At 40.7% G+C, this 26,536-nt stretch overlaps 1 protein-coding gene across 1 annotated transcript in view; it reads left to right on the forward strand.

Annotated features, from left to right (window-relative positions):
• The window catches only part of LOC124282942 (E3 ubiquitin-protein ligase TRIM56-like), a 36,514-nt gene extending 15,078 nt beyond the window's left edge, over positions 1-21,436 (forward strand). The window contains exon 3 of the mRNA XM_046718994.1: positions 20,541-21,436. Coding sequence (XP_046574950.1) covers positions 20,541-21,436 — 896 coding nt within the window. The remainder of the gene's footprint in view (positions 1-20,540) is intronic.
• Positions 21,437-26,536: the final 5,100 nt, after the last annotated feature.

A 26,536-nucleotide genomic window follows, 5' to 3' on the forward strand; every position in this document is an offset into this window, starting at 1 on the left:
GTTCATGACTGCTGGCAGTGACATTCTAGCTGCATAATGCGCTAAATAATTTAGTTTGGGCATATATATATCGAGAGATTGTCGCACAGAACACTTATATATATATCGGCTCGTATTGGTACGGTCGTACGTCCATGCCAAAAATGATATCTTTCACTCCTTCAGAACCCATGGTTGGCATGGCAAATCAAAGAGGATGCCATTGGCACATATGCTCAGTAACTCGCGGGTGTGTCCGTATCAGGAGGAAGCATGACTGCCTTTATTACGTGTTTATTGCGATTTTACAAAAAGCATTTTTCTTCAATTTTAATAATGTAAGGTGGCTATCGGAATGGTTTACCCCTATGGAAAAATAGCTGTTTCTTAGTATTCTCCTTTTAGATAAAGGTAATTAGCACAAAAGCAAATGTTACATACAAGGGGCTGTTAACAATGACAAAATATCACTCCACCTTGAAAAAGAAAACACATCAATGGATTAATTAACAAATTTAATTAATTTCACAATATAGAGGAACCCCTATGTGCATATTATATTCAACAATTAAGCTAAAGGTGACATGCACTGATACCAGTAAGTGTGTCTTCATTGACTCTGGCCCTGCTAGGAAAACCAATTTGCATATGTTACCAGTAGTTCACATGATATTCAAATGTTACTCAGTGACAACAAAGCATCATTTTTCTTCAGTCACAGAGTTCATTAGATATACTAATATTATACACTGGTTATACCCAGCCACACTATATGTTACTCACACTTAGTGAAGGTATGCAGTAGGTATACCCAGCCACACAGTATATTACTCACGCTCAATCACACTATACATTACACACCTTGGGATGATATGGTCTTTACAATAGATAGCTGTATAATTTTCATATCAACCTCTTGTGACGTCATCAGAGGTTGCTTAGCTTTAAACCCCGGATAACGTTACAAGAGATCAGTCTAAACAGCCTGACAAACGTATCCTCGTCCGGATACATAAAAACTTCGCTCGGGCGTTCATTTTACATATCAACCTTGGGATGAGTTGCTATTTACTACGTAGCTATACCCAGTCATGCTGTATATCTTGTGATCTGTCAACACCAGGTCAGTCAGTCTGCAGTTTACAGGTCATGGTTAATATAGTTAATTATCTTATCTTAATATGGAATAATAAGTCGATCGAACATCAGTGTTCTATACAATGACACTGCAAGTGAAAACTTGAATTTCACCTGAGATGTAAGTGCATACATACACACGGCCACGTCCATCTACACAAACGCCGAAAGGGTTCAAGACGCCGTCCACAGAAGTGAGTATGTTTCTGACAAACTGTCCCGACTCAGTCAGATGAGCAACAGTGTGTTGATCGTAGTCAGTAACCAGGATGTCACCTGTGCTGGTACTTGTGATACCACAAGGACTTCTCAGTGTTGTGTGTCCTGTCGCAGGGTAGGTGAACACAACGTCCCCTTCAGCTGTCAGGCACAAGACACGCCCGGAACTGTCATCTGACACCAGGATGTTTCCTGTTCTTGTTGTACAAAGAAAGACTGGACCATATATAATTACCTCCCCACTATCTACAGGGCTAATTGACCTTAGTACGTTTCCTGTCATGTCCAGAACATCCACACATCTTTCAGAACCTGCTGCTAGTGTTGATGGTGTCAGACACGTTATACCCCTGTACTGCTTGCTGGTTGTGATGGTTGACATCAGAACAAGTCCAGGGTTGCTTCGCACTGTTACAGTCTGACTGATGTTCGGCACAGTGACAGCCACCTGGTCGTGTTTCAGCCTTGTTACACCCAGCGGTGCACCTTCCAGTTTGAGCTTGCTGTGACCTCGCTGTTTGTTCCAGGTGTAGAAGGACTTCACACTGTTGTTGTAGGTATCTGTGAAAACCGCTGTCTGAACCATGCACCATCAACACCGTTACGTCACTTAGGTATACCTCATTCAGGTCTCCCGCTACCCTAACGTTAATGGTGTCCCGTAATACAGGGGCAGCCTTCAGGTCCAGCACGTTACCAGTGTCTTGTGACACAGGAGCAGCCTTCAGGTCCAGCACGCTACTGGTGTTTTGTGACACAGGGGGCAGCCTTCAGGTCCAGCACACGCTACTGGTTTCTTGTAACACAGAGGCGGCATTTAGGTCCTGCATTCCATCTTAAGAGACAACAATCTCACCCAGCTGTAGATCAGCCAGTGCTCTACTTAGCTTGTCTGTGTTCTGTCTGAACATGATTCTCAATATTCTTCCCATCTCCTTCTGGCCTACGTCTCCATCAACCTCCACATCACCGGCCTCGCACCCCTGATACATCTCATACACATCACACTCAGGTTGTAGAGCCTGGTCTATCAGCTCAGTCTGTTGTCGGTACATCTGTACTGACATTTCGCCCGTCTTCAAGTCAGCTGCCAGTTGTTCAATGTGCTTTTCCGAAACATCTTTCAGTTCATCTAGCAGTTTATTTTCCATTTGTGTTATCTTCTTTCTCGCTTTTGTTCCAAAAGACTTGATGTCCTGTTCCATTTTTCCATATCGATGTTTTGCAGAAATGATGTTTACTGTAAACAACATCAACTTTTGTTTTCATTTCCATTTGCTTCTTTGAAATAGTTTCCTTCTTATTCAACAGCTGTGACTTCAATGCAGGTAATTCCGACTCCAGTGTCACAACTGACTGACATTTCCTGTGATAGATAACACAACAGGTGTGACGGGCGACTTTCTCGCAATCTTTGCACAGGAATTTGATGCACTCATCCTTGTGTTCATTACACATCACTTTACGTCTCCTGGAGATATTGACCTCAGACCCAGAGAGATCAAGTACATCATGGTGACGAGTGGCTGGAAAACGTCTGTGTGCCCTGGCACATGCTTCACACAAGGCGACATCGCATGCCGAACACCACACGGTCGCAGGAGTTGTCTGCCCTTCTCCCCGACAGCATGTGCAATCTTTTGCCTCTGCACGAAAAACGGATAGATTGATGAAAAGAAACTAACAATGCATGTATGCTATATTTTGTCATATACACCTGATGTGAATGAGTATTTGTCATATGCTGATTTACCTAAAGCTTAATTTGTGTCAGCTATCTCACACATAAAGAAAATCTCAAAATTTGTAAACATTTCACATATAAAGAATATTTGACAAGTATATATCTAAATGACTGTAATGTGAGTGAATAGTTTGACCCTATCACTTTCATCTGATTATCTTACACATTTCAGAGGTGGCAATCATTCAGCGGCGCAGCATTCAAGGGTATATATCAGGTAAAAACAACTGATTAAAGTAGCTATCAGTACCCATTATGTTTACAATTACACGTTGTTACACTAAAGGGAACATACACAACAGTGGAACCTAAGAAGAACACTTTTTCCATGTACCTCATGATATTTATAAAAGCAAAGTCACTAACATCATACAGCAACCCCATGCTATCCCTTACGTAACTTTAAAACAATCAGCGAATATTTGTGTTTATCACACAATGGATAGTGTTCTCGGGAGGAAAAAGCCAACGGATATTTTCGGTATCCTTTGGGGTCATATACGGATATCGATGCAAATTAGAGAGGTCATATGCGAATTTTAGGGACTACTTTCACAGTGTAAACAAACATGGCGTCAATGGTCGGCGGTCGTGTCCGGATTGACGGTCGTGGTAACGGTACTGTCAGTGCTTTGATCCCAGAAAATTCATGCCTGGTTATTATTGATGGAGTAGATGATAAAGCGAAGATAGAAATTCATAGGTTTACAAAGATACCAACATCAATTCCCCGACCGACTGTTAGTGTTAGCGAGAGAATGGCACTAGGAATCCAGGTGCACGACGTTACGCGAACATTAAAGTGTATTTGCTGTTCAAAAGGTTAATTGAAGGTTTCTGAAGTTCCACGCGAGTTTGTTGTTATTTTTCAAACGTAAGCTAAGATTTGTTGGCAACAATATACGTGCTTTAACATTAAAACTGACTAGGAACTATATGACGTAACGCAGTCAGATGAGTGTCCAGTAGAAAATTGCGTCGCCGAGCTTGTGATGTCACGTATTACTACGCACATATTTGTGACGTCATAGATATGTGGGCATATTTCATGATTTGTGGCAAATGAAATCGCATATTTTAAAATTATGAAGTAAGAATGACATTGTATTATAAATAGGTTATCACACTCGTGTGTTTTGGGATGGTTGATATCCTGCATTAGGAATAAACATTGTATTTAGCGAGCCTTGGCGAGATAACCTATATGTCTTTCTTATATATTCAAGTTGGAACAAACAAGCTCATTACAAGTAGTATTACCTAATTGCTAAGACGGAAAGTAGCTTGATATCAAATGTACTCAATGCTGTCTGTATCTGCCTTTACATCCGGGGCCAAAAGAGTCCATCAGTCCCTGGATGACAAAGCTCGGTTTGACGTCATCCGCCCACTCATCTATTGGTTTCTCAGGGGAACTCACTTTCGTCATTTTGCTGCAAAAGGGACACAGCAGAGACTTGGCACTGATGGCTTGTGGTTTGGTTTTGGTGTAGTTAACGACACATTTCCGACAGAATGTGTGATAAGAGACAAGGGTGCATGGATTGTCAAACACCTCTGTACATATGGTGCATGTGAGGAAATATTCCTCCAGTTTCTGAGACGTCGCCATCTACAAAAGATGCATGTGAAATACAGAAAAATATCAACACGATAGTAAGTGTTCATTTCAAATATATACATGGCATGTGTTCTGGATAAGTGGGGAGAAAGTAAACGTCAAAGATCAAGGCCTTCTGCAATCAGTATCTTGTGTGTCCACCCTGGGAGTCAAGAACAGCCTGATATCTCTTCCGAAAGGAGCCATGAAAGTACTAATTAGGGAATGGTCGTTCACTTGGCCGCGACTGTGGTTGAAGCTTTCGCTCATTCTGTGTTTGTCTGGGTTGAGATTTGGTGAGGAAACTGGTTTGAATATGTCGTGTTGGTTAAGCTGTGAATCGTTTGGCTGTTTGGTCTGGTGATATCATGCTGGAATCCACGAAAATTAACCAGATAGATTCTGCCATTGTATATAATTGGTGTCAACGTAATCACACTACTTCCGCTAAACACGTGGACGTTCAAGGAGACGTCTAAACATCTTCAATCTGCTCCATGGGGCAAAATACGTGACTTGTGCACATGGCAACCATGACGTTGTAGATGATGAATGTTCATAAGCAACACAGCGTAGATGCATTATGTTTAACCAATCAATCCATTGGCCATTATCCATCTGATAAAAAGTGATACGAAATAATAAGCTGTTTATTTCTTTCGACTTGTCTCTAAAGAAAGTAGTTATCACCACAGTCGCCTTTAACAGAGCCATGTACGTGTATTGTCACGCAAATAAACACTGCACTTAACCCAGTTGCATTAGGTAAAATAGACCTGCCCCAATAAACGCAACATCACTAGCCAGTATGAATCATTGCAGGCTTGGTGACAGCCATGGTAGTTTACAGACTGGAGGCAATGTGCCGTTATGTTCACAGACCGATCCACCTCAGATTAAGGTGTAGATATCCATACACCTGTATATGACGACAGCAGAGAAGGCAACACACCAAAAGGAAGGACTGGAACACAAATTATAAGACCATTACCATCTTGTGGATTCTAAATTTACTACTGATGTCGTTATACCTGTCGCTGGTCATTGGTAGAATTGTAGTGAACCGAGAATCTGGCAAATATCTACCGCATGCCAACTTACCTTCACCTCCCTCTTCTCCTCCTCACACACACACACACACTAGGTGTATGGGGAGATTGTACCACGTGACGAATACTGGTTAGAGACAGGTTAGAGAAAGGACAACTACCCGTGATTGAGCTTTTGGTTCTAGGGTCTTTACTTCAGAGAAGGCATGTAGGTGGCAGGGGTCAGATGTGTCACGGGGACAACACGATAATGTAATGTTTTGTCATTGCTTTCATTCTGTGTGTCTATTCTTCCGAATATTTTATATCCTGATTTCAGAACTTTAGTCAAACTGCATTCCTGAATATTTTGCGAAATCCGTAGAACAGTGCCATGGCGGGGTCAAGGAGTAGCCCAGAGTAGGCGACGTCGGGTCGGGTTCGAATCTCAGCATGGCTACAAAGCCCATTTGTGGTGCCTTTTAGCCATCAGACTGTAGCCATTCACTCAATCAGAGTAAAAGATAAACATGTTTTTTTAAATTGTTTAGGTCCCTTCCTAGGAAAGTTGGAAAAGGCATTTCGTAATGAAAAAAAAGTATTTAAATGTGAGACCAGAGCTGATAAGAAAAGTTATACAAGTGTGTTGTTTGTCTAGAAAAGTCCAATTTCCACTGTTAAGATTTCCTGTCGACTGTGTTAACACGGATCTCGACCCAGATTGTCCTTCCGTACAATACTAGGTGCATTGGCTCAGAGCGGTTCATAAAAAGAATATTTTTAGTACAGGCAACTGTCTCGTGTTAGTATGTTACAGGTTGCATGCTTGGGAAGCACGCATTCGAACTATTCCCTTCGTGATCTTGTAAACAACGTTCCAATGGGTTGTTCAAACCTGATCTTTACTGATATCAGATATCTGTGCAGCCATAGAGAGGATACAGCCGGGGTTACCCTATCTCTTTACACAATTTCGATATTGAGACCAACCGACTGTTTCGAGATGTGTTTTCTGGTAGATCTGTACTGCATCACACGTTATATGCTTTAGCAAAGTATATGCGTCGTGGTCTAACCACAAATTAAGCATTATTTATTGTCTCTGTAATTCATCTGTTATTGCTGACAGATTTCATTAGCTCGTTCTCGTTCATATACAGAACCACAACCAAAGTTCGTCAATCCACTATAATATAATTTTCCTAACCTGTATGAATTTAAGAACCTTCTAAGCTCAAACGATGTGTCCGTGTTGAGAAGCTGTGTACATTTGCTGCAGTTATAGATTGTACTCTTGGACCAAAATGTCGTTAACTGTCATGTCGGTCATGTAGCTTGTAATACTGCTGTTTGAAAATATGCTCTTGAACCACCGTTGCATGTTTTTGAGAATAGTTCAAGCTTTTAAACTGTCTTTAAAACCTATTGCCACAGTTTGTATCTGAACCAAACTTCCCTTACCTTGTGCTCCTTCTGTAACGAAAAAGCATGAATTGATGTACTTGATTTTCCGCCAAGCTTCTAGGCCTCCTTTTCAATTCAAGTCGACTATTTGTTTCTATTTAGCGTCTCCATTTAACACTGGCGCAATGTCCCCACATGTACCACCAATAACTTCTGCACTGCCCGTTTTGTTATTGAATGTGTCAGAGCACAGTGCAAATGAACTACTGCACAGTGATTGTTTGCATAGATTGTCTACAGGTAACAGGTTGGGATTCAACAGTCGACTAAAATACTTATCAGAAAGAGAATTCACCCGAAGCTTGAATTTATTCCTTGGCCTATTATGGACAAACCAACGCTGTATTGGAATCAGTTATTCAGAGACATTCACTTTTATTAAGTTGAGTGCAACTCGCTGCTCACAGTGATTTGGTATCAAGGGGGATAACTCTAATTGGGGACGTTATGAGCGGAAGTTGACGGTTAAAAGAAGCCAAGCGTATTTTGTCTTGAAAGGAGATAATTTTGAAGATTTATTTTGCAGTAAAAAGCAGGTTAAAGTCTGTATTCGCCAGGAACGTATCACCTTACGTTTCAAATCACTTTAATCTATTACTACACTAGGTTATGCTTGAGTTTCAGCGCAGTTACATCTATTTCTAATGAATGTTTCATCAAGTCGCAAGTGACTTTCATGTATGTGTAGGAACCATGTTATAACAGTGGAGTTCTGCATTAAACAATTGAGACTTCGAGTTCATAATCAATGAATACGAAGATGCTTAGGCACACCCACATCGCAAAACAATACAGTGAAGCTTTCTAAAGGAATGTGTAACATAAAGAAGTCTGTGAAGTTAAGTCAAGTCAAGTCAAGTAATGAAGTCAACTCAGTGTACTATGTTGTATAACTTATGTCACAACACACTGGTAACGTGCTGGACCTGAAGGGTGCTCCTGTGTCACAAGACACCAGTAACGTGCTCGACCTGAAGGCTGCTCCTGTGTTACAAGACACTGGTAACGTGCTGGACCTGAAGGCTGCTCCTGTGTCACAAGACACTGGTAACGTGCTGGACCTGAAGGGCGCTCCTGTCTCACAAGACACTGGTAACGTGCTGGACTTGAAGGCTGCTCCTGTGTTACAAGACACTGGTAACGTGCTGGACCTGAAGGCTGCTCCTGTATCTCAAGACACAGGTAATGTGCTGGACCTGAAGGCTGCTCCTGTGTTACAGGACTCCATTAACGTTAGGGTAGCAGGAGACGAGTATGAAGTATACCCTGTTGACGTAACGGTGTTACCGGTGAATGGTACATACACAGTGGTTCTAACAGACTACGACAACAAATGTGTGAAGCCCGTCTACACCAGGAACAAACAACAATGTCACAGCAAGCTCAGCCTGGGAGGTAGACCGTGGGGTATAACAAGGCTGACACTCGACCAGGTGGCTGTCACTGTGCCAAATACCAGACAGATTGTAACACTTCAAGTGAACCCTGACCTGGTGCTGCTGTCAACCATCACAACCAGCAAAGAGTTCTGGGGTATAACGTCTCTGACACCATCAACACTAGCAGCAGGTTCTGGTACATGTGTGGATATTCTGGACATGACAGGAAACGTCCTAAAGTCCGTGAACCATGTAGATAGTGGAAAAGAGATCGTATGTTCCTCTGACTTTCTTTGTACAACAAGAACAGGAAACATCCTTGTGTCAGGTGACAGTTCCGAGCGTGTCCTGTGCCTGACAGCTGAAGGGGACGTTGTGTCTACCTACCCTACAACAGGACAAACACCACTGCGACTTCCACGTGATATCACAAGTACCAGCACAGGTGACATCCTGGTTACTTACTACGGTGAACATACTGTTGTTCATCTGACTGAGTCGGGACAGTTTGTCAGAAACATACTCATCGAAGATGATATTGCCCTGCGTTCGAACGGAGTTTGTGTAGATGGACGTGGCCGTGTGTATGTCTGTGATGGGTACACGGGTGAAATTAACGTATTCAGTTTCAGCAACACAGTATAGAGCTTTGGTTCTTTATCAACTGCTCATTGTCTCTGTAAATATTACAATGAACTACATTTACAACGACCTCCTGCCTGCAGATTGACTGAGCTGGTGTCAACAAATCATCGCATACAATATACCTTGTGACTGAGTATAACTACTGTATAGCGTGACTGATTATATCTAATATGTAGGAAATGTATATATGTACGTACCTCTCAATCTAACCTGCTTCACTTTCACAATAGCATAGTCACCTTTTATTGTCTTGCCCCAGCCCCGGCACCCTTGTATTTAACAGCAGGGTGCTTTGTGGGTCAGCTGCCAGTTTCTTCATTGAAATATCAGTTGTTAACTCACATATTTAACTTTAAGTCAATCACAATAATGCTGTCTGCACCGCTGCAGTCGTAGACGTTGCTGAAGTAATGCAAAATCTGGCAGGACGTCTAGCACGTGTGGTGTCAGCCCGGGACCGCCACATTTCCCAAGTAGTATAGTCCCAGGAGCGCCACAATTGATTTCACTGCAGTTTGTGGCATTGTGGGGATTATATGGTTGAGTGATTACCGTTTTCTGAAAAAAAGAGCTCACTGCTTAAGTCTTAATGACCACATGTTATCTCTGCCTTTGGTTGTTACAACACTCATTAAGTTACATTATTGGGTAACCCCCCCATTACCCCTACATGCCACTACCTCTACAGCTTATAACAACATAGTTGACGGTCTGTTGCACTGTTAATCCACTGCCTGTTACCTATTCCACACAATGGACTAATCCACTTAAGAGACATAACAACACACAACTAAAAGGTTGAGAGAAAGTGATCATCATTTGTCATCATCAAGATTTTAATAAGAATTAACAATAATTCGTCATCATGATTCTTTGATGGACATTAACAATTAATTGTTAACATTCAATGTTACATAGTCCTTTGTGTCAAGTGTTTCAGTCTATGAACATTCAGTGTTTCAATCTATCCCAGCTTAAGCAGATAGCCGACGGCGTCCAAGAACTGAAGAGGTGATTTCTGTCCAAGCTCAAGCTGCTCCTTGAGTCTACACAGGCGATTGTCAATCGCCCTGAAGACTCGCTTTCTGCTTCTTGTCGCAGCACCAAAGTCTATTTGTGAAATGTTCACCCTCTCAGCAAGTTCAATTCTCCTAATGACTTCTACAAATCTGTATATGTTCGGATGCCTGTGTGGAATTTCACGGTTCAGTCGGTTGTGAAAACCTTCTAGATTGTTGTTTGTCCTCGGCCCAGTTGTCAGGTTGTGGTTCCACAGGGGAAGTAGAAATCTGGCTGTGTCGTCGACCCAGGTTGTCACGATGTAATCGTTGAAGTCGACTGCTCTTGGGACGTCTGGAGTGTCGTCCATGGCTTCTCACCTTCTCATTTCCCTCCACTTCTCAATAATACTTTGTATCTTTTATCATGGCACTAAAACAACTTAATTTCAACATTTAACAACCTACACATTATCAAGTTTGTAAAATTGTTCTACTCACTAGAGGTTTATCTTTCATCATGAAACTAAAACAACTTTTAGCTAATCCCAAATTTCCTTGACACAAAACACTAAAGAACATTTGAATCCCTCCCTTGATCTCATCTGTATACTCTATGCACTAATCTCTCTTTGGGTCAGTTCATATTATGCTAGACAGGTAAATGCCGTGTGTTGTTTTAACTAATTGTAGGGGTACTGGGCTGTAGGGGTAGTGGCATGTAGGGGTTATGGGATACAACCCATTATTGATCAAAGAGCCGATGGAAAGAATCAGTTTGGCATCGAGTTAATGTTGCTAAGTAAGCAAGTATATGTATATAAAGACAAATCTGTTTGACACTGAGTTAAAGTTGCTCATAAAAAATCAGTTTGGCACTGAGATGATATTGCTAAGTAATCAGGCGTGTATATAAAGACAAATCAGTTGACACTGAGTTAATGTTGCTAAGTAAACGACCATATAAAAACTTTTCTATTTCAAACACTTTTCACCATTACGGCTAATGTACAAGTGCAAATAACAATATTCGAGAACGTAAGAGGTGGCCACAGTATTTTCTTTGATGGCCACAGATGCCGTTGTCGCAGCATGGGCTTCACTTAAGCTAAGTAACTATCCACATCGCCTTCAGTTTGAGTTTCGAAAACATCTTGGAGCTTATACAGCTGCACTGACATTGATAGAAACAATATCATACTTTAAAGAAAGGAAATCTCCAGTGAATCGTGTATTTCTCGATAATGAGAAGGCTTTTGACCGAGTTTGGTTGGATGGACTGTTTCTTAAACTGTAAAATCACGTGATAAGAGGTAAAATATGGAGACTGCTTGGAATGTCATACTTGTCCATGCAATCATGTGTTTCCTATGCTGGTTTCCTGGATGATGGCTTTAGAATTAGTCAAGGTGTAGGGCAGGGGCGAGTGATTTCCGCTGGCTATTCATCCTATACATCAACGATCTAATACAGAGTTTAGATAACTCGGGTCTAGGTCTCCAGCTTCCATGTGGACACTGTCCAGGTATTCTTCTTGCTGATGATACTACTTTAACTTCCAGCAATCCACGTAATTCTCAGACTCTTCTAGAAGTTGTGTATGATTATGGTTTGAAGTGGAAGTTGAAGTATATGTCAGTAAAAGTGCCTTGCTTGTATTCAATACAGACAGATCTCTCACACCAGTTAGTCTGTATCTTGGTTCTGTGGCCATCCCTCTCATGCAATCTGTTACGTACGCTGGAGTTCAGTTGTCTTCATGTAATAAGTCGTATGATAGAACAATGTCATCATGTGAAAAACCCAGTAAACTAGTTATATGTATCATGACCTTGGCTTGTGCTATGGTTCACTCAGTCCTGTTTGTGTGTGTCGTATATGGAACAATGTCATTTTACCATGTGCTCTATATGGTTGTACTGTCTGGACCAGGTTAACATCAAAAGTATTGGATATGTTGGAGTTAACGGAAAGGTATTTCTGTAGAAAGGTACAAGGTCTGCCTAAACGCATTGCCTCTCCTGTGCTTCTAGATACCCTTGGTCTACTGACAATTCAAGGGTATATGGAAAAATCTTGTTTGCTTATGTTTGGTAGAATCTGCCGGCGAATAGTCCTTGGCGATATTCTGTTGACACCAGGAACTGTTGGCGCTGATTGGTGATTCGAATCCAGCTATCGTTGCGTGGCGTGGTTACAGGTTGACGGCCACCTCGGGGACGGTCTGCAACGACGGCGTTTTGTTGATAACATCTCCACAAGCGGCATATGGTGTTCCTGTGCACGTTAAACTGCTTTGCAACGTTGCGTGGGGTGTTCCGGTTTTAAGCGTTCCAATGGCTCGCCACCTTTCATTTTCAGTTAGCTGTGGTATACAGAAATGCAAGCAGATTCTTCCAAATTTGTGTTTTTCAGACCCGTCGACGTCTAAACAATGATTTGGGTGACAATGATTCGAGGTTTAGAGCCACACTTTTTAAAGGGCACGTTTTATGCCTTTTTATGACTTCTTGAAAGCACGAAAAACGCATGCAAAACAAAAACTACCTACAGGACCCTCTTTGGGTTTCAACCGTTATGGATTAAGTGTATTATAGAAAATATTAAAACGCGTTATAAAACTTTTCTCATTTACATAAACAAATGTGTTGATCACACTAACTTTAGCCTTTGGGTTTGTAAATCAAATTAACTATGTGATATATGCAGCTTAACTCGGTCTCAGCAAAACTTTAAGTATGTAAATTTATTGTGTTGACCTTGCGTTCTGTTGTCATTGGGGTGGAAGTGGTCCAGTTGATTGTGAAATCTATGTTCATGGGTTCAAAGCAGTTTCAAACTTGATTTTATTCCTTGGGTAAACCAAAGCACTCAACCACTCAACCAACCAACCATTCAACCCATCGATCGCTCACTCAACCAACTATCCACTCAACCAACAAACCTTTCAACTACTCAACCACCCAAACACTCAAGCAACCAGAAACTTCAATTACTCATCCTACTATCAACCGCATGATCATAATGATAAATTCACAAGACTTCAAAACCTTACTTTGAAAGTGATGTCTCTTGTCGCTAACTTTGCAAAGATGTTTATCCAGGTCAAAGGTTGGGATTCAAAAGTCAACTAAAATACTCATCAGAGAGGAGTTCATCATGGGACAACATTCAAGTCTAGTTTGAGTGAGCCTGATCTTTACATTGATCCAGGGGCCTGTTTTCAGTGAATGTTTCGTTAAAACATAAAACACAACTTTGCAGATTCTGATACCTTTTGGTATGGACTTACCGAAACAAATCGTCAAAAATGCAAATTCAACTTATAAAGTTGAAAAATAACGCGATGAAAAAAACGTTCTACGTTCAAACGTTTCACTAATTTTCCCCCGACTTTTCTGCGGAAAACGGGTTTCAACAGCTGGGCTGCGCTAATAACAGGTGCGCAGTGAAATAGGTTCGCGCAGCTTGGAAGCGGGTTGTCCGGTGAATACTCGGTGAAGGCTTTGGTGTGAGTTATTTTTCTAATGTTTTGTCGATATCCTACTGGCGCGAGCTTTGTATATGTTATGACAGTAAATTAACTGTTTATATAATTTCATTTGTCTATTTCACCACACGTTCTTCTTACCGAGTCACTTTCTCAGTTCGATACTTAAAAGCAATGTCATTATTTAGCGTTGACAGAATTTCTAACTGTGATATAGATATGTCGTTGTCACAGACAAAACTCAATGTCTTGTTTTATTGACACCTGTGTGTCTGCCTGCCTGCCTGCTAATGACAATATTCAATACACAGCTGCGATCACTGACCACATGCAATTTGAACTTAACACCATTCAGGCTATACACCATAAACAAAATGCATTGATTTATGGCCCGAGTTCGGTATCTGTCACATTATGTAATTACACAGACAGGCAGGTGTGATACTTGAACACATGACATGTTATGATGTCTGTTGATTGTAAAATGTTATAGACAAAAAAATGAGCATGTATTTACAAAACCCAACATCTCTATATATACACACACACACACAATGCGCCGTGAGGGCATCTGCAAATGAGCCAGCCGTTACACTTGACTGCACACCCACCCGCTCTGACTGGGTTCGGTATCCCGGCTGCTTCGTTTCTTGCGAAGTAAACCCATTTTGATTTGCGATTGTACGCTTATTATTTTGTTTAGATGTTTTTTTCATAACCAACAATGTATATTATATGTCATGAATAAGTGATAATTGTGTTTTAATTATGTTTGATTTTTTGGTTGCATGTGACCTTTAAGATGTGTCTCCTTCCCATAATTATGGAGACGTGTCCGTGAGACATCATTACATGTGTCCACAGTTCTATTTAGGCAGCAGGTGCTAAGAGGAGTTGCTGCAGTCTTTAAAGGATAATGTAATTTGATTTGACTGTTCGAAAATAGGTCGATGAAATTTATTACAAGAGAATGGTGATACAGTTCAGTGGGCCCTATATCTGGGAGTAATCATGTATGGTTGGGACTTGGCGTGGACAGAATGTCGGGAGAGACGCAACGAGCCAAGACATGAAAGGGCGAATGAACATTCACTACATGTAACAATGTATAGATATGTCAAGAATTGTAAACCTGGACCAAGTGTATTGAATTGTATCATACTGATAGGTGTGAACAAATCTGTTTCTGAAGTGTTTTCTATGTGAAGGAACAGACCTTTCAACTGACCAAACGGTTGAAGATCACTGTATTGAAGTGTGTCATTTTACGATTTGCTGTTTGTGAGTTGAAGGAAGACAGGAAAATTATGGCTGCCATTAAACAATTAAACATTTCAGATTGTCGACAGCTAATGATGTTGTCAACAGATGCACTCTCCACTTTCAAACTATCTGTTAGATTTGATTGGTTTTGGTTGGACCTGTCATATAAAACATCCCCATTCGCTGAACAGAGTTGCATCCCTTGTACACGCCAGGATTCTGCTGTGAGATATGAGGTATCTCAGCACCATGACCGTGTGTGTGTGTTTCACCTAGTCTAGGACCTGTATCAGTGCAGATGTCAGCTAAAACATGCTTTGATCACGGACCAGGTTTGAAGTTGTTTCGCACTGTAACATTAAAGATCGTCAACAAAATAAAGACGCAGACACTGATGTCAGGTACTACAAACAGATAACCTCTGAAGACACCAGAAATGAGCTTCGCCTATTGTACCCAATACAATATGGGGCTTCGAACTCGACCTACGAATCTTCACCACTAGGTTTCCCCTTCTCACTCCAGGCACTATGTACTATGGTTCTTGCGATATATTCAGGCATGCAGATTAAGGAAAGATTTCAAATGAGGTTACATACACCTGTGTTCAAATGAAACGACACGCAGGTTTGAAGTTGTTTCGCACTGTAATATTTTAGATTGGCACCGTGATAAAGACGCAGACACAGATGTCAGGTACCACAAACAGATCACCTCTGAAGACACCAGAAATGAGCTTCGCACATTGTACATATGTGGGGCCTCGAACATTACCTCCAGGCGCAGTAGCCAGCCATTTTTTCTTGTAAGCCCGATGTTAATGCAAGAACACAAGAACTGATACTCGCATCAATAAGGTTTATTGTATTGATATTATAGGAGTTACAGTTCATAATAAATGGCTGCTGCTGAGGACTTGTTAAATATTATTGTGTTCACTTGAGGAGTAAAGTTGCTGATGAGTTGCTGAGGATCAGAAAACTACAACAAACAATAGCTTTCGATGAAATTCAGAAAATGTACAAATTTCATAGCACATAACATTCAATATTTCATTCGAATGATATGTGAATACATTGAAATTGCAAAATTAACAACCACAAATTTACAAATAATTGTGTGAAATATATTAACAATTTTTGCACTAACCAATTAACATTTTGGCATATTTACAATTTCATTGTAATTTAGAGATAGTACAACCTAGCAATGAAAGGGTAAAGTACTCACATATGTGTCTTTACATAGTTCAGCTTACAGTCAGCTGGGTGACAACCAGGCAGCATGGAGGTCCAGTACACACTGGCAAGCATGTGCTCCAAAATGCATGAGCTTTGGAGAGGTCACGATGTGACCTGTGGGCTTTGACATCACACATGAAGGTTAAGGCCACAGGGTAGTGGAAATTTATTGGGCCACATGTAAACATTGTTTACACTTTTGACTGATAAGGATTTAAATGGAAATGAACTTTAGATAATAAAGTGTTTTAATTATTGGACCACCATGGATAAAATAATTAACTCCAATTGTAACAACTTAGCAAACAATTTAATTTTACAGAGTTTGTACATTGAAATGTATGTAAGGGAATCGTGCATTTAGACCTGATAGGTTGCCAAGCTTTATTTTTATAGTATTGAGGGCTAGCCCAGCTTTCATGGCGATCTTTAGCAAAAATAATGTGTAAGCCCGGGCTTTTTTTATAATGGTAGCTACGCCCCTGACTTCGGACGTGACGAGAAGGATCTTCACCACGAGGCTTCCCCTTCCAACTCCAAGCACGATGGACTACGGATTTTGCGATACATGCAGATGAAAGGGTGTTTTGAAATGAGGCTAGACACTCGTGTGTTGAAATGAAACGACACGCAGAATGAAAGCAACGACAAAACGCTGTGTGCATTATCGTGTTATTCCCGTGACACCCTTGACCCCTGTCGCCTACAAGCCTTCTCTGTAAGAAAATATACTTGTAACCCAGAGCTCAATAACGGGTAGTTGGGTGCTTACCGACAACCAACCGCTAACCAGTAGCTATTTATTCACGGGATCATCTCCCTCTACACCGCCATGGTGGAACGAGGAAGTAACGGTAAGTGGGCGTGCTGGCGATATTTGCCAGATTTCACGTACAGTACAATTCTAACAATGACCTGGTATAGCGATATCATTACTCCGTGATTGATGGACAAGGTATGAAGAAATACGGTGGTAATACTGTACTAATTCGGCCATGGTGGTATTTTTCCTGTGTGTGACCTCCCCACTGCTGTGTTGACGTGTCTACTTTCGTTATGTACAGGGAACCGACTACCCTCATCTAACACAAGTTGGTGTGTGGACTTACCGATACACTGACGTCAGTGAATTACTATGCGTATTATATCTACACATAACACAGTTTTGAGACAGTATGGGTGTATAATGTCAAGTGGCACTGCATTTGTTGGGCAATCTCTTACAGCCTACCTTCGTTATCGACATGAGTTATGCAATCTAGGTCAGTACATTATACAGGCGACAATAAACGTAAATGCACCTGTATAACGCGACTCTGGTGATACGAAAGGCCTTTATAAGAGACTAACTAAAGACAAAGTATATCATTAAAAGTAAACGTATCAAAATCTACATTTTGGAAATAAATTAGGCTAAGGCTTAGTCTCTGAATAGATATAATTTTGATAGTAACAAACAAACCTATTATAAATTGAAAAGGAGCCCCAGGGAGACCAGAGATTCAGAACCAGGGGAAATCTAGACTTGCTTCAATTAGGGCTTTAGCACTGCAGGGGAGGCTAGGCTGTAGGGAAAATAATGTGGTTCAGGGACTGTGAGACAGACTAGAAAAAATATATGTCAAATTAGTTTTAAAAGTCGTACATTGGGAGGAAATGACTGAGAGATAAATGAACGTAAGCAATGACAGAAGTATATGTGCTTTATCGTGTTGTATATTTGACACGTGAACCCTGACCCCTCGTGTCTTCTCGGAGGGTGTATTTACGTCGTGTTGTGTGTCGTTGCTGACCAGTAGCCGTTTATTATGGGGCTCAACCTCACCCTTCACCGACTGGCTGGAACGAGGAAATGAAGTTGAGTAAACGTGCAGGCGGTATTTGCCAGACTTCACGTACACTACCATTCTAACAATGACCAGGTATAGCGACATAATTACGCGGTGATCAAACGACAAGGTGTGAAGAAATACGGTGATAATGGTCTTAGAATTCGAGTCCTTCCCTATGTGCTCCGCTACTTTTACTATGTACGAGTATATCGTTATGTACAGCCTAATCTAAGGTGACTCGGTCTGTGGTCATAATGGTACATTGACTCAAGATGGAAAACTATTAGGGCTGTCATTTCTACATTTAATAAAATATTTAGACAGTAAATATTCATAGCTGGAGTCGGGTATATCGATATGTACAGCCTAATCTCAGGTGACTCGGTATGTGGACATAACGGTTCATTGACTCAAGATGGAAAACTATTAGGGCTGTCATTTCTACATTTAATAAAATATTTAGACAGTAAATATTCATAGCTGGAGTCGCGTTTGTTGGCGCAAGCAGTTGACACCAGCCTAGCTACTTTCGTTATGGAAATGAGCGCTGATATCGAAGTCAGCGCTGTATGTGCCAAGTCCACGAGTCATTGTTGCTTCTAGGTGTAAATGGCGGGTGTGTAGTCGTCGTCATAACGTTTTGCGTCAAACGTAAGCTGGACGTCCACGTAGTTGGCGGAAGCAGTGTGATTGTTTGGACACCAAGTTTACACAATGGCAGAAACAAATGTGTTTCATCTTTGTCACTTCATCACAGTACCGAGATCACGCAAGCTGAAAACAAACCTGTCAACCATCCAAGGACTCTCTGTGTACAACATTGCTTAACTTTGACTGATTAGTGACCTGGGGTATATGCACAAGACGACACCCCAACAGGCTGTTCTTGTCTCCCAGGGTGGGCACACAAAATATTGATTGCAGAAGACCTTGATCTTAGAATTTTCAGTCTTTATCCAGAACACATACACACACACACGTGCACGCACGCACGAACGTACGATCGCACATACATCTGTGAGGCTTGTCGGCTGTGGTTGCGCTGGTATGTTCAAAAATTTGAAATGAACACTTACTATAGTGTATATTTAGAGAGAGAATACTAAATGGTGTCCCGTATAATACCTTATTCATTCGTTAAATATTCATTTATTACCCATCCAACATTAGCACAATAATATATCAGAATTCAACTTACAGAACGAGTGCATTACGCCGTCATAACAGGGGTCACGCGTATGAATACATTTCATTTATGATTGTCAACAATAGTCTGTTTAATTTGATTGTTTTTAAATGAACAAGGGGTTATGAAAAAGGGTCCAAATAACTTCAACCAACATATCATTTATTTTGTATAAATGCTATTACACGCAACCGTTACTTTGGCCATATTGCCTAGTGCAAATAGTCCCGGCAGCATGCAATGCGTAATAACATTGTAGATTTAATGCATCTTCCGTTTGCAGATGGCGACGTCTCAGAAACTGCAAGAACATTTTCTCACATGCACCATATGTACAGAAGTATTTGACAATCCATGCACCCTTGTCTGTTATCACACATTCTGTCGGAAATGTGTCGTCAACTACACCAAAACCAAACCGGAAGCTATCAATGCCAAGTCTCTGCTGTGTCCTTTCTGCAGCAAGATGACGAAAGTGAGTGCCCCCGAGAGACCAATAGATGAGTGGGCGGATGACGTCAAACCGAGCTTTGTCATCCAGGGACTGCTAGACTCATTTGGCCCCGGATGTAAAGGTAAGGATCAATGGTAAACTGGTACTGCAATGCACGATGGTCTATTGGATGTGTCTTGCACCACACTCAAAAGAAAGGAAGGATAGACACGTGTAAAATCTGTTAAATATTCGTCTGTGGTCGTCGTATAAAGTTTGTAGCCGTCCCATGTTCGACTCTTAACCTTTGCGAAGGCAACACACTCCCTTACTCAATGTGAAAATGACTGATCTAAATCTACATGTAATTGTAAATACATTCATTATTTACTGATACAAATTTCAATTTGTACCCCCACAATACTCATGAATGTAGTGGTCCTGCATAGCTGTTTTCCAAATATCTTGGTTGAAGTTAAAAGGTAGGGTATTTAGGGTTCAAGTGATACCTCATTTTCATTATGTCAAACTAGTCATTCAAGTTCCCGAAATCTTTCAGAAGTCTGTCTTGCAGATATCGTGTTGTGAGGTAGCTTACACTAAAATTACTAGTAACAACAATTCATAAACCACAACAAATTGTGCAATTACGTATACAGATAGAGTGAGTGAGTTTAGTTTTATGCCGCCTTTGGCAATATTACAGCAATATCACGGCGGGGAAACCAGAAATAGGTGTCACACATTGTGCCCATCTGGGAAATCGAACCCGGATTTTCGGCGTGACGATCGAACGCTTTGACTACAAGGCTAGCCTACCGCCCTTAAATAGCTAGACGTGAGAACAAACACTCGATGATACGATGCTGAATGCTTTTCATTCAACCTTGTTTTTTGTCCAGATACAAAGAACTGCACGTGCTGTCATCGCGAAGGGGAGACAACTCCAGCGACTGTGTGGTGCTCGGTATGCGATGACGCCCTGTGTGATGTATGTGCTAGGGTGCACAGTCGCATCTCATCCACTCGTCATCACGATACAACTGCCCTGACTAGTGAGGCCATTATCCCCAGGAAACGAAACATCAAGTGTAAAGAACACAAGGATGAAAACATCAAATTCCTGTGCAAAGATTGCAAGAAAGTCACCTGTCACACCTGTTGTGTTATCTATCACAGGAAATGTGAATCAGTTGTCACACTGGAGTCGGAATTACCTGCATTAAAGTCCCAGCTGTTGAATAAGAAGGAAACTATTTCGAAGAAGCAAATCCAAATGGAAGCAAAAGTTGATGCTGTTAAAGTGAACGTCGTTTCTGAAAAAGATCGATATGCAAGAATGGAACATGACATCAAGTGTTTTGGTAACAAAGCGAGAGAGAAGATAACTCTCATGGAAAATAAACTTCTAGATGAACTGAAAGAAGTTTCTGAAAAGCACATTGAACAACTGACAGCCGACCTAAAGTCGGGTGAAATATCAGTACAGATGTACCGACAACAGACTGAGCTGATAGACCAGATTCTACAATCTGAGTGTGACATGGACGTGTATGAGATGTATCAGGGATGTGAGGCCGGTGATGTGGATGCTGTCGGAGACGTAGACGTGAAGAAGAGGGGGAGAATAGCCAGGATCATGTTCAGACAGAACGAAGACATGCTGAGTAGAGCTCTGGACGATCTACAGCTGGGTGAGATAGATGTCCAGTATGACGGTATGGTGAACTTGGAGGCAACACCTGTATCTCAAGACACCAGTAACACTGGTAACGTACTGGACCTGCTGCTCCTGTAACGTGCTGGACCTGAAGGCTGCTCCTGTGTTACAGGACTCCATTAACGTTAAGGTAGCAGGAGACGAGAATAAGGTATACCCTGCTGACGTAACAGTGTTGCTGGTGAATGGTACAGACACAGTGGTTGTAACAGACTACAACAACAACAGTGTGAAGTCCTTCTACACCAGGAACAAACAACGACATCACAGCAAGCTCCAACTGGGAGGTGAACCGTGGGGTATAACAAGGCTGAAACACAACCAGGTGGCTGTCACCTTGCCAGGTTGCAGACAGATTGTAACAGTTGAAGTGAACCCTGACCTGGTGCTGCTGTCGACCATCACAACCAGCAAACAGTACAGTGGTATAACGTCTCTGACACCATCAACACTAGCAGCAGGTTCTGATATTGATAGATGTGTGGATATTCTGGACTTGAGATGTCACGTGCTGAAGTCAATTAAACATATAGATAGTGGAAAAGCAATCATACATTCTCCTTCCTTTCTTTGTACAACAAGAACAGGAAACATCCTTGTGTCGGATAGCGGTTCGAAGCGTGTCCTGTGCCTGACAGCTGAAGGGGACGTTGTGTTCACCTACCCTACACCAGGACACACAACACTAGGATATCCACGTGGTATCACAAGTACCAGCACAGGTGACATCCTGGTTACTGACTACTATCAACACACTGTTGTTCATCTGACTGAGTCAGGACAGTTTGTCAGAAACATACTCACTAAAGATGATGGTGTCTTGTACCCGTTCGGAGTTTGTGTAGATGGACGTGGCCGTGTTTATATTTGTAATTACTGGTTCAGGTGAAATCAAAGTATTCAGTTTCAGTAACACAGTATAGACCTTTGATTCTTTCTCAAGTGATCATTGCATCTGTAAATATTACAATTAACTACATTTACAACGACCTCCTGACTGCAGATTGACTGAGCTGGTGTTGACAAATCATCACATGTAATGTACTGTGTGTCTGAGTATATCTAATATATAGTGTGAATGAGTATTTCTGACTGTATAGTGTGAATGAGTATATCTCATGTATAGCGTGACTAAGTATATCTAATATACTGTGTGACTAAGTATATCTATCTAATATACTGTGTGTCTGAGTATATCTAATATACTGTGTTCTGAGTATATCTAATATACTGTGTGTGACTGAGTATATCTAATATACTGTGTGTCTGAGTATATCTAATGTACAGTGTGACTGAGTATATCTAATATACTGTGTGACTGAGTATATCTAATGTACAGTGTGACTGAGTATATCTAATATACTGTGTGTCTGAGTATATCTAATGTACAGTGTGACTGAGTATATCTAATATACTGTGTGTCTGAGTATATCTAATATACTGTGTGACTGAGTATATCTAATGTACAGTGTGACTGAGTATATCTAATATACTGTGTGACTGAGTATATCTAATGTACAGTGTGTCTGAGTATATCTAATGTACAGTGTGACTGAGTATATCTAATATACTGTGTGACTGAGTATATCTAATGTACTGTGTGACTGAGTATATCTAATGTACAGTGTGTCTGAGTATATCTAATCTTCTGTATGACTGAGTATATCTAATGTACAGTGTGTCTGAGTATGTCTTATATACTGTGTGACTGAGTATATCTAGTGTACAGTGTGACTGAGTATATCTAATATACTGTGTGTCTGAGTATATCTAATGTACAGTGTGACTGAGTATATCTAATGTACAGTGTGACTGAGTATATCTAATGTACAGTGTGACTGAGTATATCTAATATACTGTGTGACTGAGTATATCTAATGTACAGTGTGACTGAGTATATCTAATGTACAGTGTGACTGAGTATATCTAATGTACAGTGTGACTGAGTATATCTAATGTACTGTGTGACTGAGTATATCTAATATTCCGTATGTCTGAGTATATCTCATGTATAGCGTGACTGAGTATATCTAATATACTGTGTAACTAAGTATATCTATCTAATATACTGTGTGTCTGAGTATATCTAATATACAGTGTGACTGAGTATATCTAATATACTGTGTGTCTGAGTATATCTAATATATACTGTGTGTCTGAGTATATCTAATGTACAGTGTGACTGAGTATATCTAATATACTGTGTGACTGAGTATATCTAATATACAGTGTGACTGAGTATATCTAATGTACAGTGTGACTGAGTGACTAGCATATCTAATATACTGTGTGTCTGAGTATATCTAATGTACAGTGTGACTGAGTATATCTAATGTACAGTGTGACTGAGTATATCTAATCTACTGTGTGACTGAGTATATCTAATGTACAGTGTGTCTGAGTATGTCTTATATACTGTGTGACTGAGTATATCTAATGTACAGTGTGACTGAGTATATCTAATATACTGTGTGTCTGAGTATATCTAATGTACAGTGTGACTGAGTATATCTAATGTACAGTGTGACTGAGTATATCTAATGTACAGTGTCACTGAGTATATCTAATGTACAGTGTGACTGAGTATGTGACTGAGTATATCTAATGTACAGTGTGACTGAGTATATCTAATGTACAGTGTGACTTTGTATATCTAATGTACAGTGTGACTGAGTATATCTAATGTACAGTGTGACTGAGTATATCTAATATACTGTGTGACTGAGTCTATATCTAATATACAGTGTGTGAGACTGAGTATATCTAATGTACAGTGTGACTGAGTATATCTAATGTACAGTGTGACTGAGTATATCTAATGTACAGTGTGACTGAGTATATCTAATGTACAGTGTGACTGAGTATATCTAATATACTGTGTGACTGAGTATATCTAATGTACAGTGTGACTGAGTATATCTAATGTACAGTGTGACTGAGTATATCTAATGTACTGTGTGACTGAGGAGTCTATTCTATAACCGAGAATATATAATATATTTTGAGACTGGGGAAAACTGATATTTAGTGCCAGTTAGTATCACTTGAATGCCCTTTGAACTTCGTGTTGTATGCACTTGTTCGTTTACAAATCAGAACATAGAAGTTTTATTGTGGTGAGATTAGCCAGTCGGAAAACGACATTTATGTAGCAGTGCTGAATCAATAAAGACACACTTACTGGTATCGGTGTATGTCATCTTTAGCTTAAACTTAGAATGCAAAGCATAATGTGTACATAGGGCTACTACACTATTTGTGAAATTACTTAAATTTCTAAATTAATCCATTTGTATATTAGGTTCATCAAGATGGACTGATATTCTGTCATTGTGAACAGCTCCGCGTATGTGACATTTGCTTCAGTGCTAATCACCTTTACCTCAACTTGGAATTGATGTCAGATTCCAAGCCTGTTCTTTGTATCTTGAATTATTTTGTATCGTTATAGATATTCATATTTCGTGAATATAACTTGGATTAATGTATGTAAATGCAAACTTTCTCGCCATTTCGAGCAGCCCGGAGAAAATGTTTAATTCCATGTGGGTAGTACTAGTACTGCTTTCTCCAGCAGTAACTGAGACTTCTGTGTGTGTGAAGATGAATTTACAAGATTTGTGTTCCGTGTGATATGATTTACTACTTCTCGATCAACGAGCTTCCAATTACATGTACTACATCAACACGTTTCCAATAAACGAGATCAAGATTTCCTGTTAAACGACTATTCTCAATAGCCTGTCAAAGGCACTCCTATGTTCACAGGCTGTGTCTGCGAGTAGTTACATAGTAAAACTTGTTTCCATGTATATAATTTTAGTCAAACAGTGTTTTGTATCTATTGTCAGGGTTCGGGGGCTGAAATTGTGTTCCCTATAACCGTTTGCTATAGGGTTAACGTATGACAGGGTCTTCAGGGTCACGTGTATCCCTGTGATCTTGGTATCGTAGTACATTGTGGAGAGCTGTGTTTATTAGGAGCCGTAAAACCCGGTTCGGTCTGGGTATCCTCAAGATTCAAGATTCACTAACATACTAATCTTTGTATAGCGCCAATATCCAGCTCAGCTGCTCAAAAGCACTTTGTTTTTCCCTTAATCATTGGATGTCAATCTCAATGGCACATCGTATTTTCATTCTCAACTCCCTGGGGAACATACAACTTTTGCAGCCATTTAGGTGCCGTGTAGACATTACTTGTCTATGATAAAGGGACAGTATGACTTAACCTCTATCCACCGACTATCCATCTGTTAGAGGGACAGTGTGACGTTGCAACAGTGAAGTGAATATTACATTTAACCTCTATCCACCGACTATCCATGTGTTAGAGGGACAGTGTGACGTTGCAACTGTGAAGTGAACATTACATTTAACCTCTATCCATCGACTATCCATGTGTTAGAGGGACAGTGTGACGTTGCAACTGTGAAGTGAACATTACATTTAACCTCTATCCATCGACTATCCATGTGTTAGAGGGACAGTGTGACGTTGCAACTGTGAAGTGAACATTACATTTAACCTCTATCCATCGACTATCCATGTGTTAGAGGGACAGTGTGACGTTGCAACTGTGAAGTGAATATTACATTTAACCTCTATCCACCGACTATCCATGTGTTAGAGGGACAGTGTGACGTTGCAACTGTGAAGTGAACATTACATTTAACCTCTATCCACCAACTATCCATGTGATAAAGGGACAGTGTGACGTTGCAAGTGCGAAGTGAACATTACATTTAACCTCTATCCACCGACTGTCCATGTGTCAGAGATGCTATGTGACTGGACCAGATAATCCAGTGACTGACATTGTGAGCCCCGCTCCATGACGCTCCAGAACACCTGGTCCGTTAATCGCCTCATCACAAATTATGTTGCTGGGTTGCTGACCCAAGTCCCCATGGGTCCTTACAAATTGACTGCAGTTTAAAAGATATGTGAATGGCACCGTCGAAGGTATATTTGGACTGAGCAAATAAATGACGAAATTTACCAAACATATCACTGGCCTTCTACTATTTGTCATCCACTGCCATACAGAAGGAACAGTTGTTGCATGTTGTTTCAATCATGATCAATACAACTGTTTTCGGTATGCCTGAAAAGTATTTTCATGGATTCAAAGCAGTTCAACCTTGATTTTAGACCTGTCAATCACTCAACCAACCA

The sequence above is a fragment of the Haliotis rubra genome, unplaced genomic scaffold (genome assembly GCF_003918875.1).
Source record: "Haliotis rubra isolate DU_JTF1 unplaced genomic scaffold, ASM391887v1 Scf307, whole genome shotgun sequence".
Lineage (NCBI taxonomy): Eukaryota > Metazoa > Mollusca > Gastropoda > Lepetellida > Haliotidae > Haliotis > Haliotis rubra.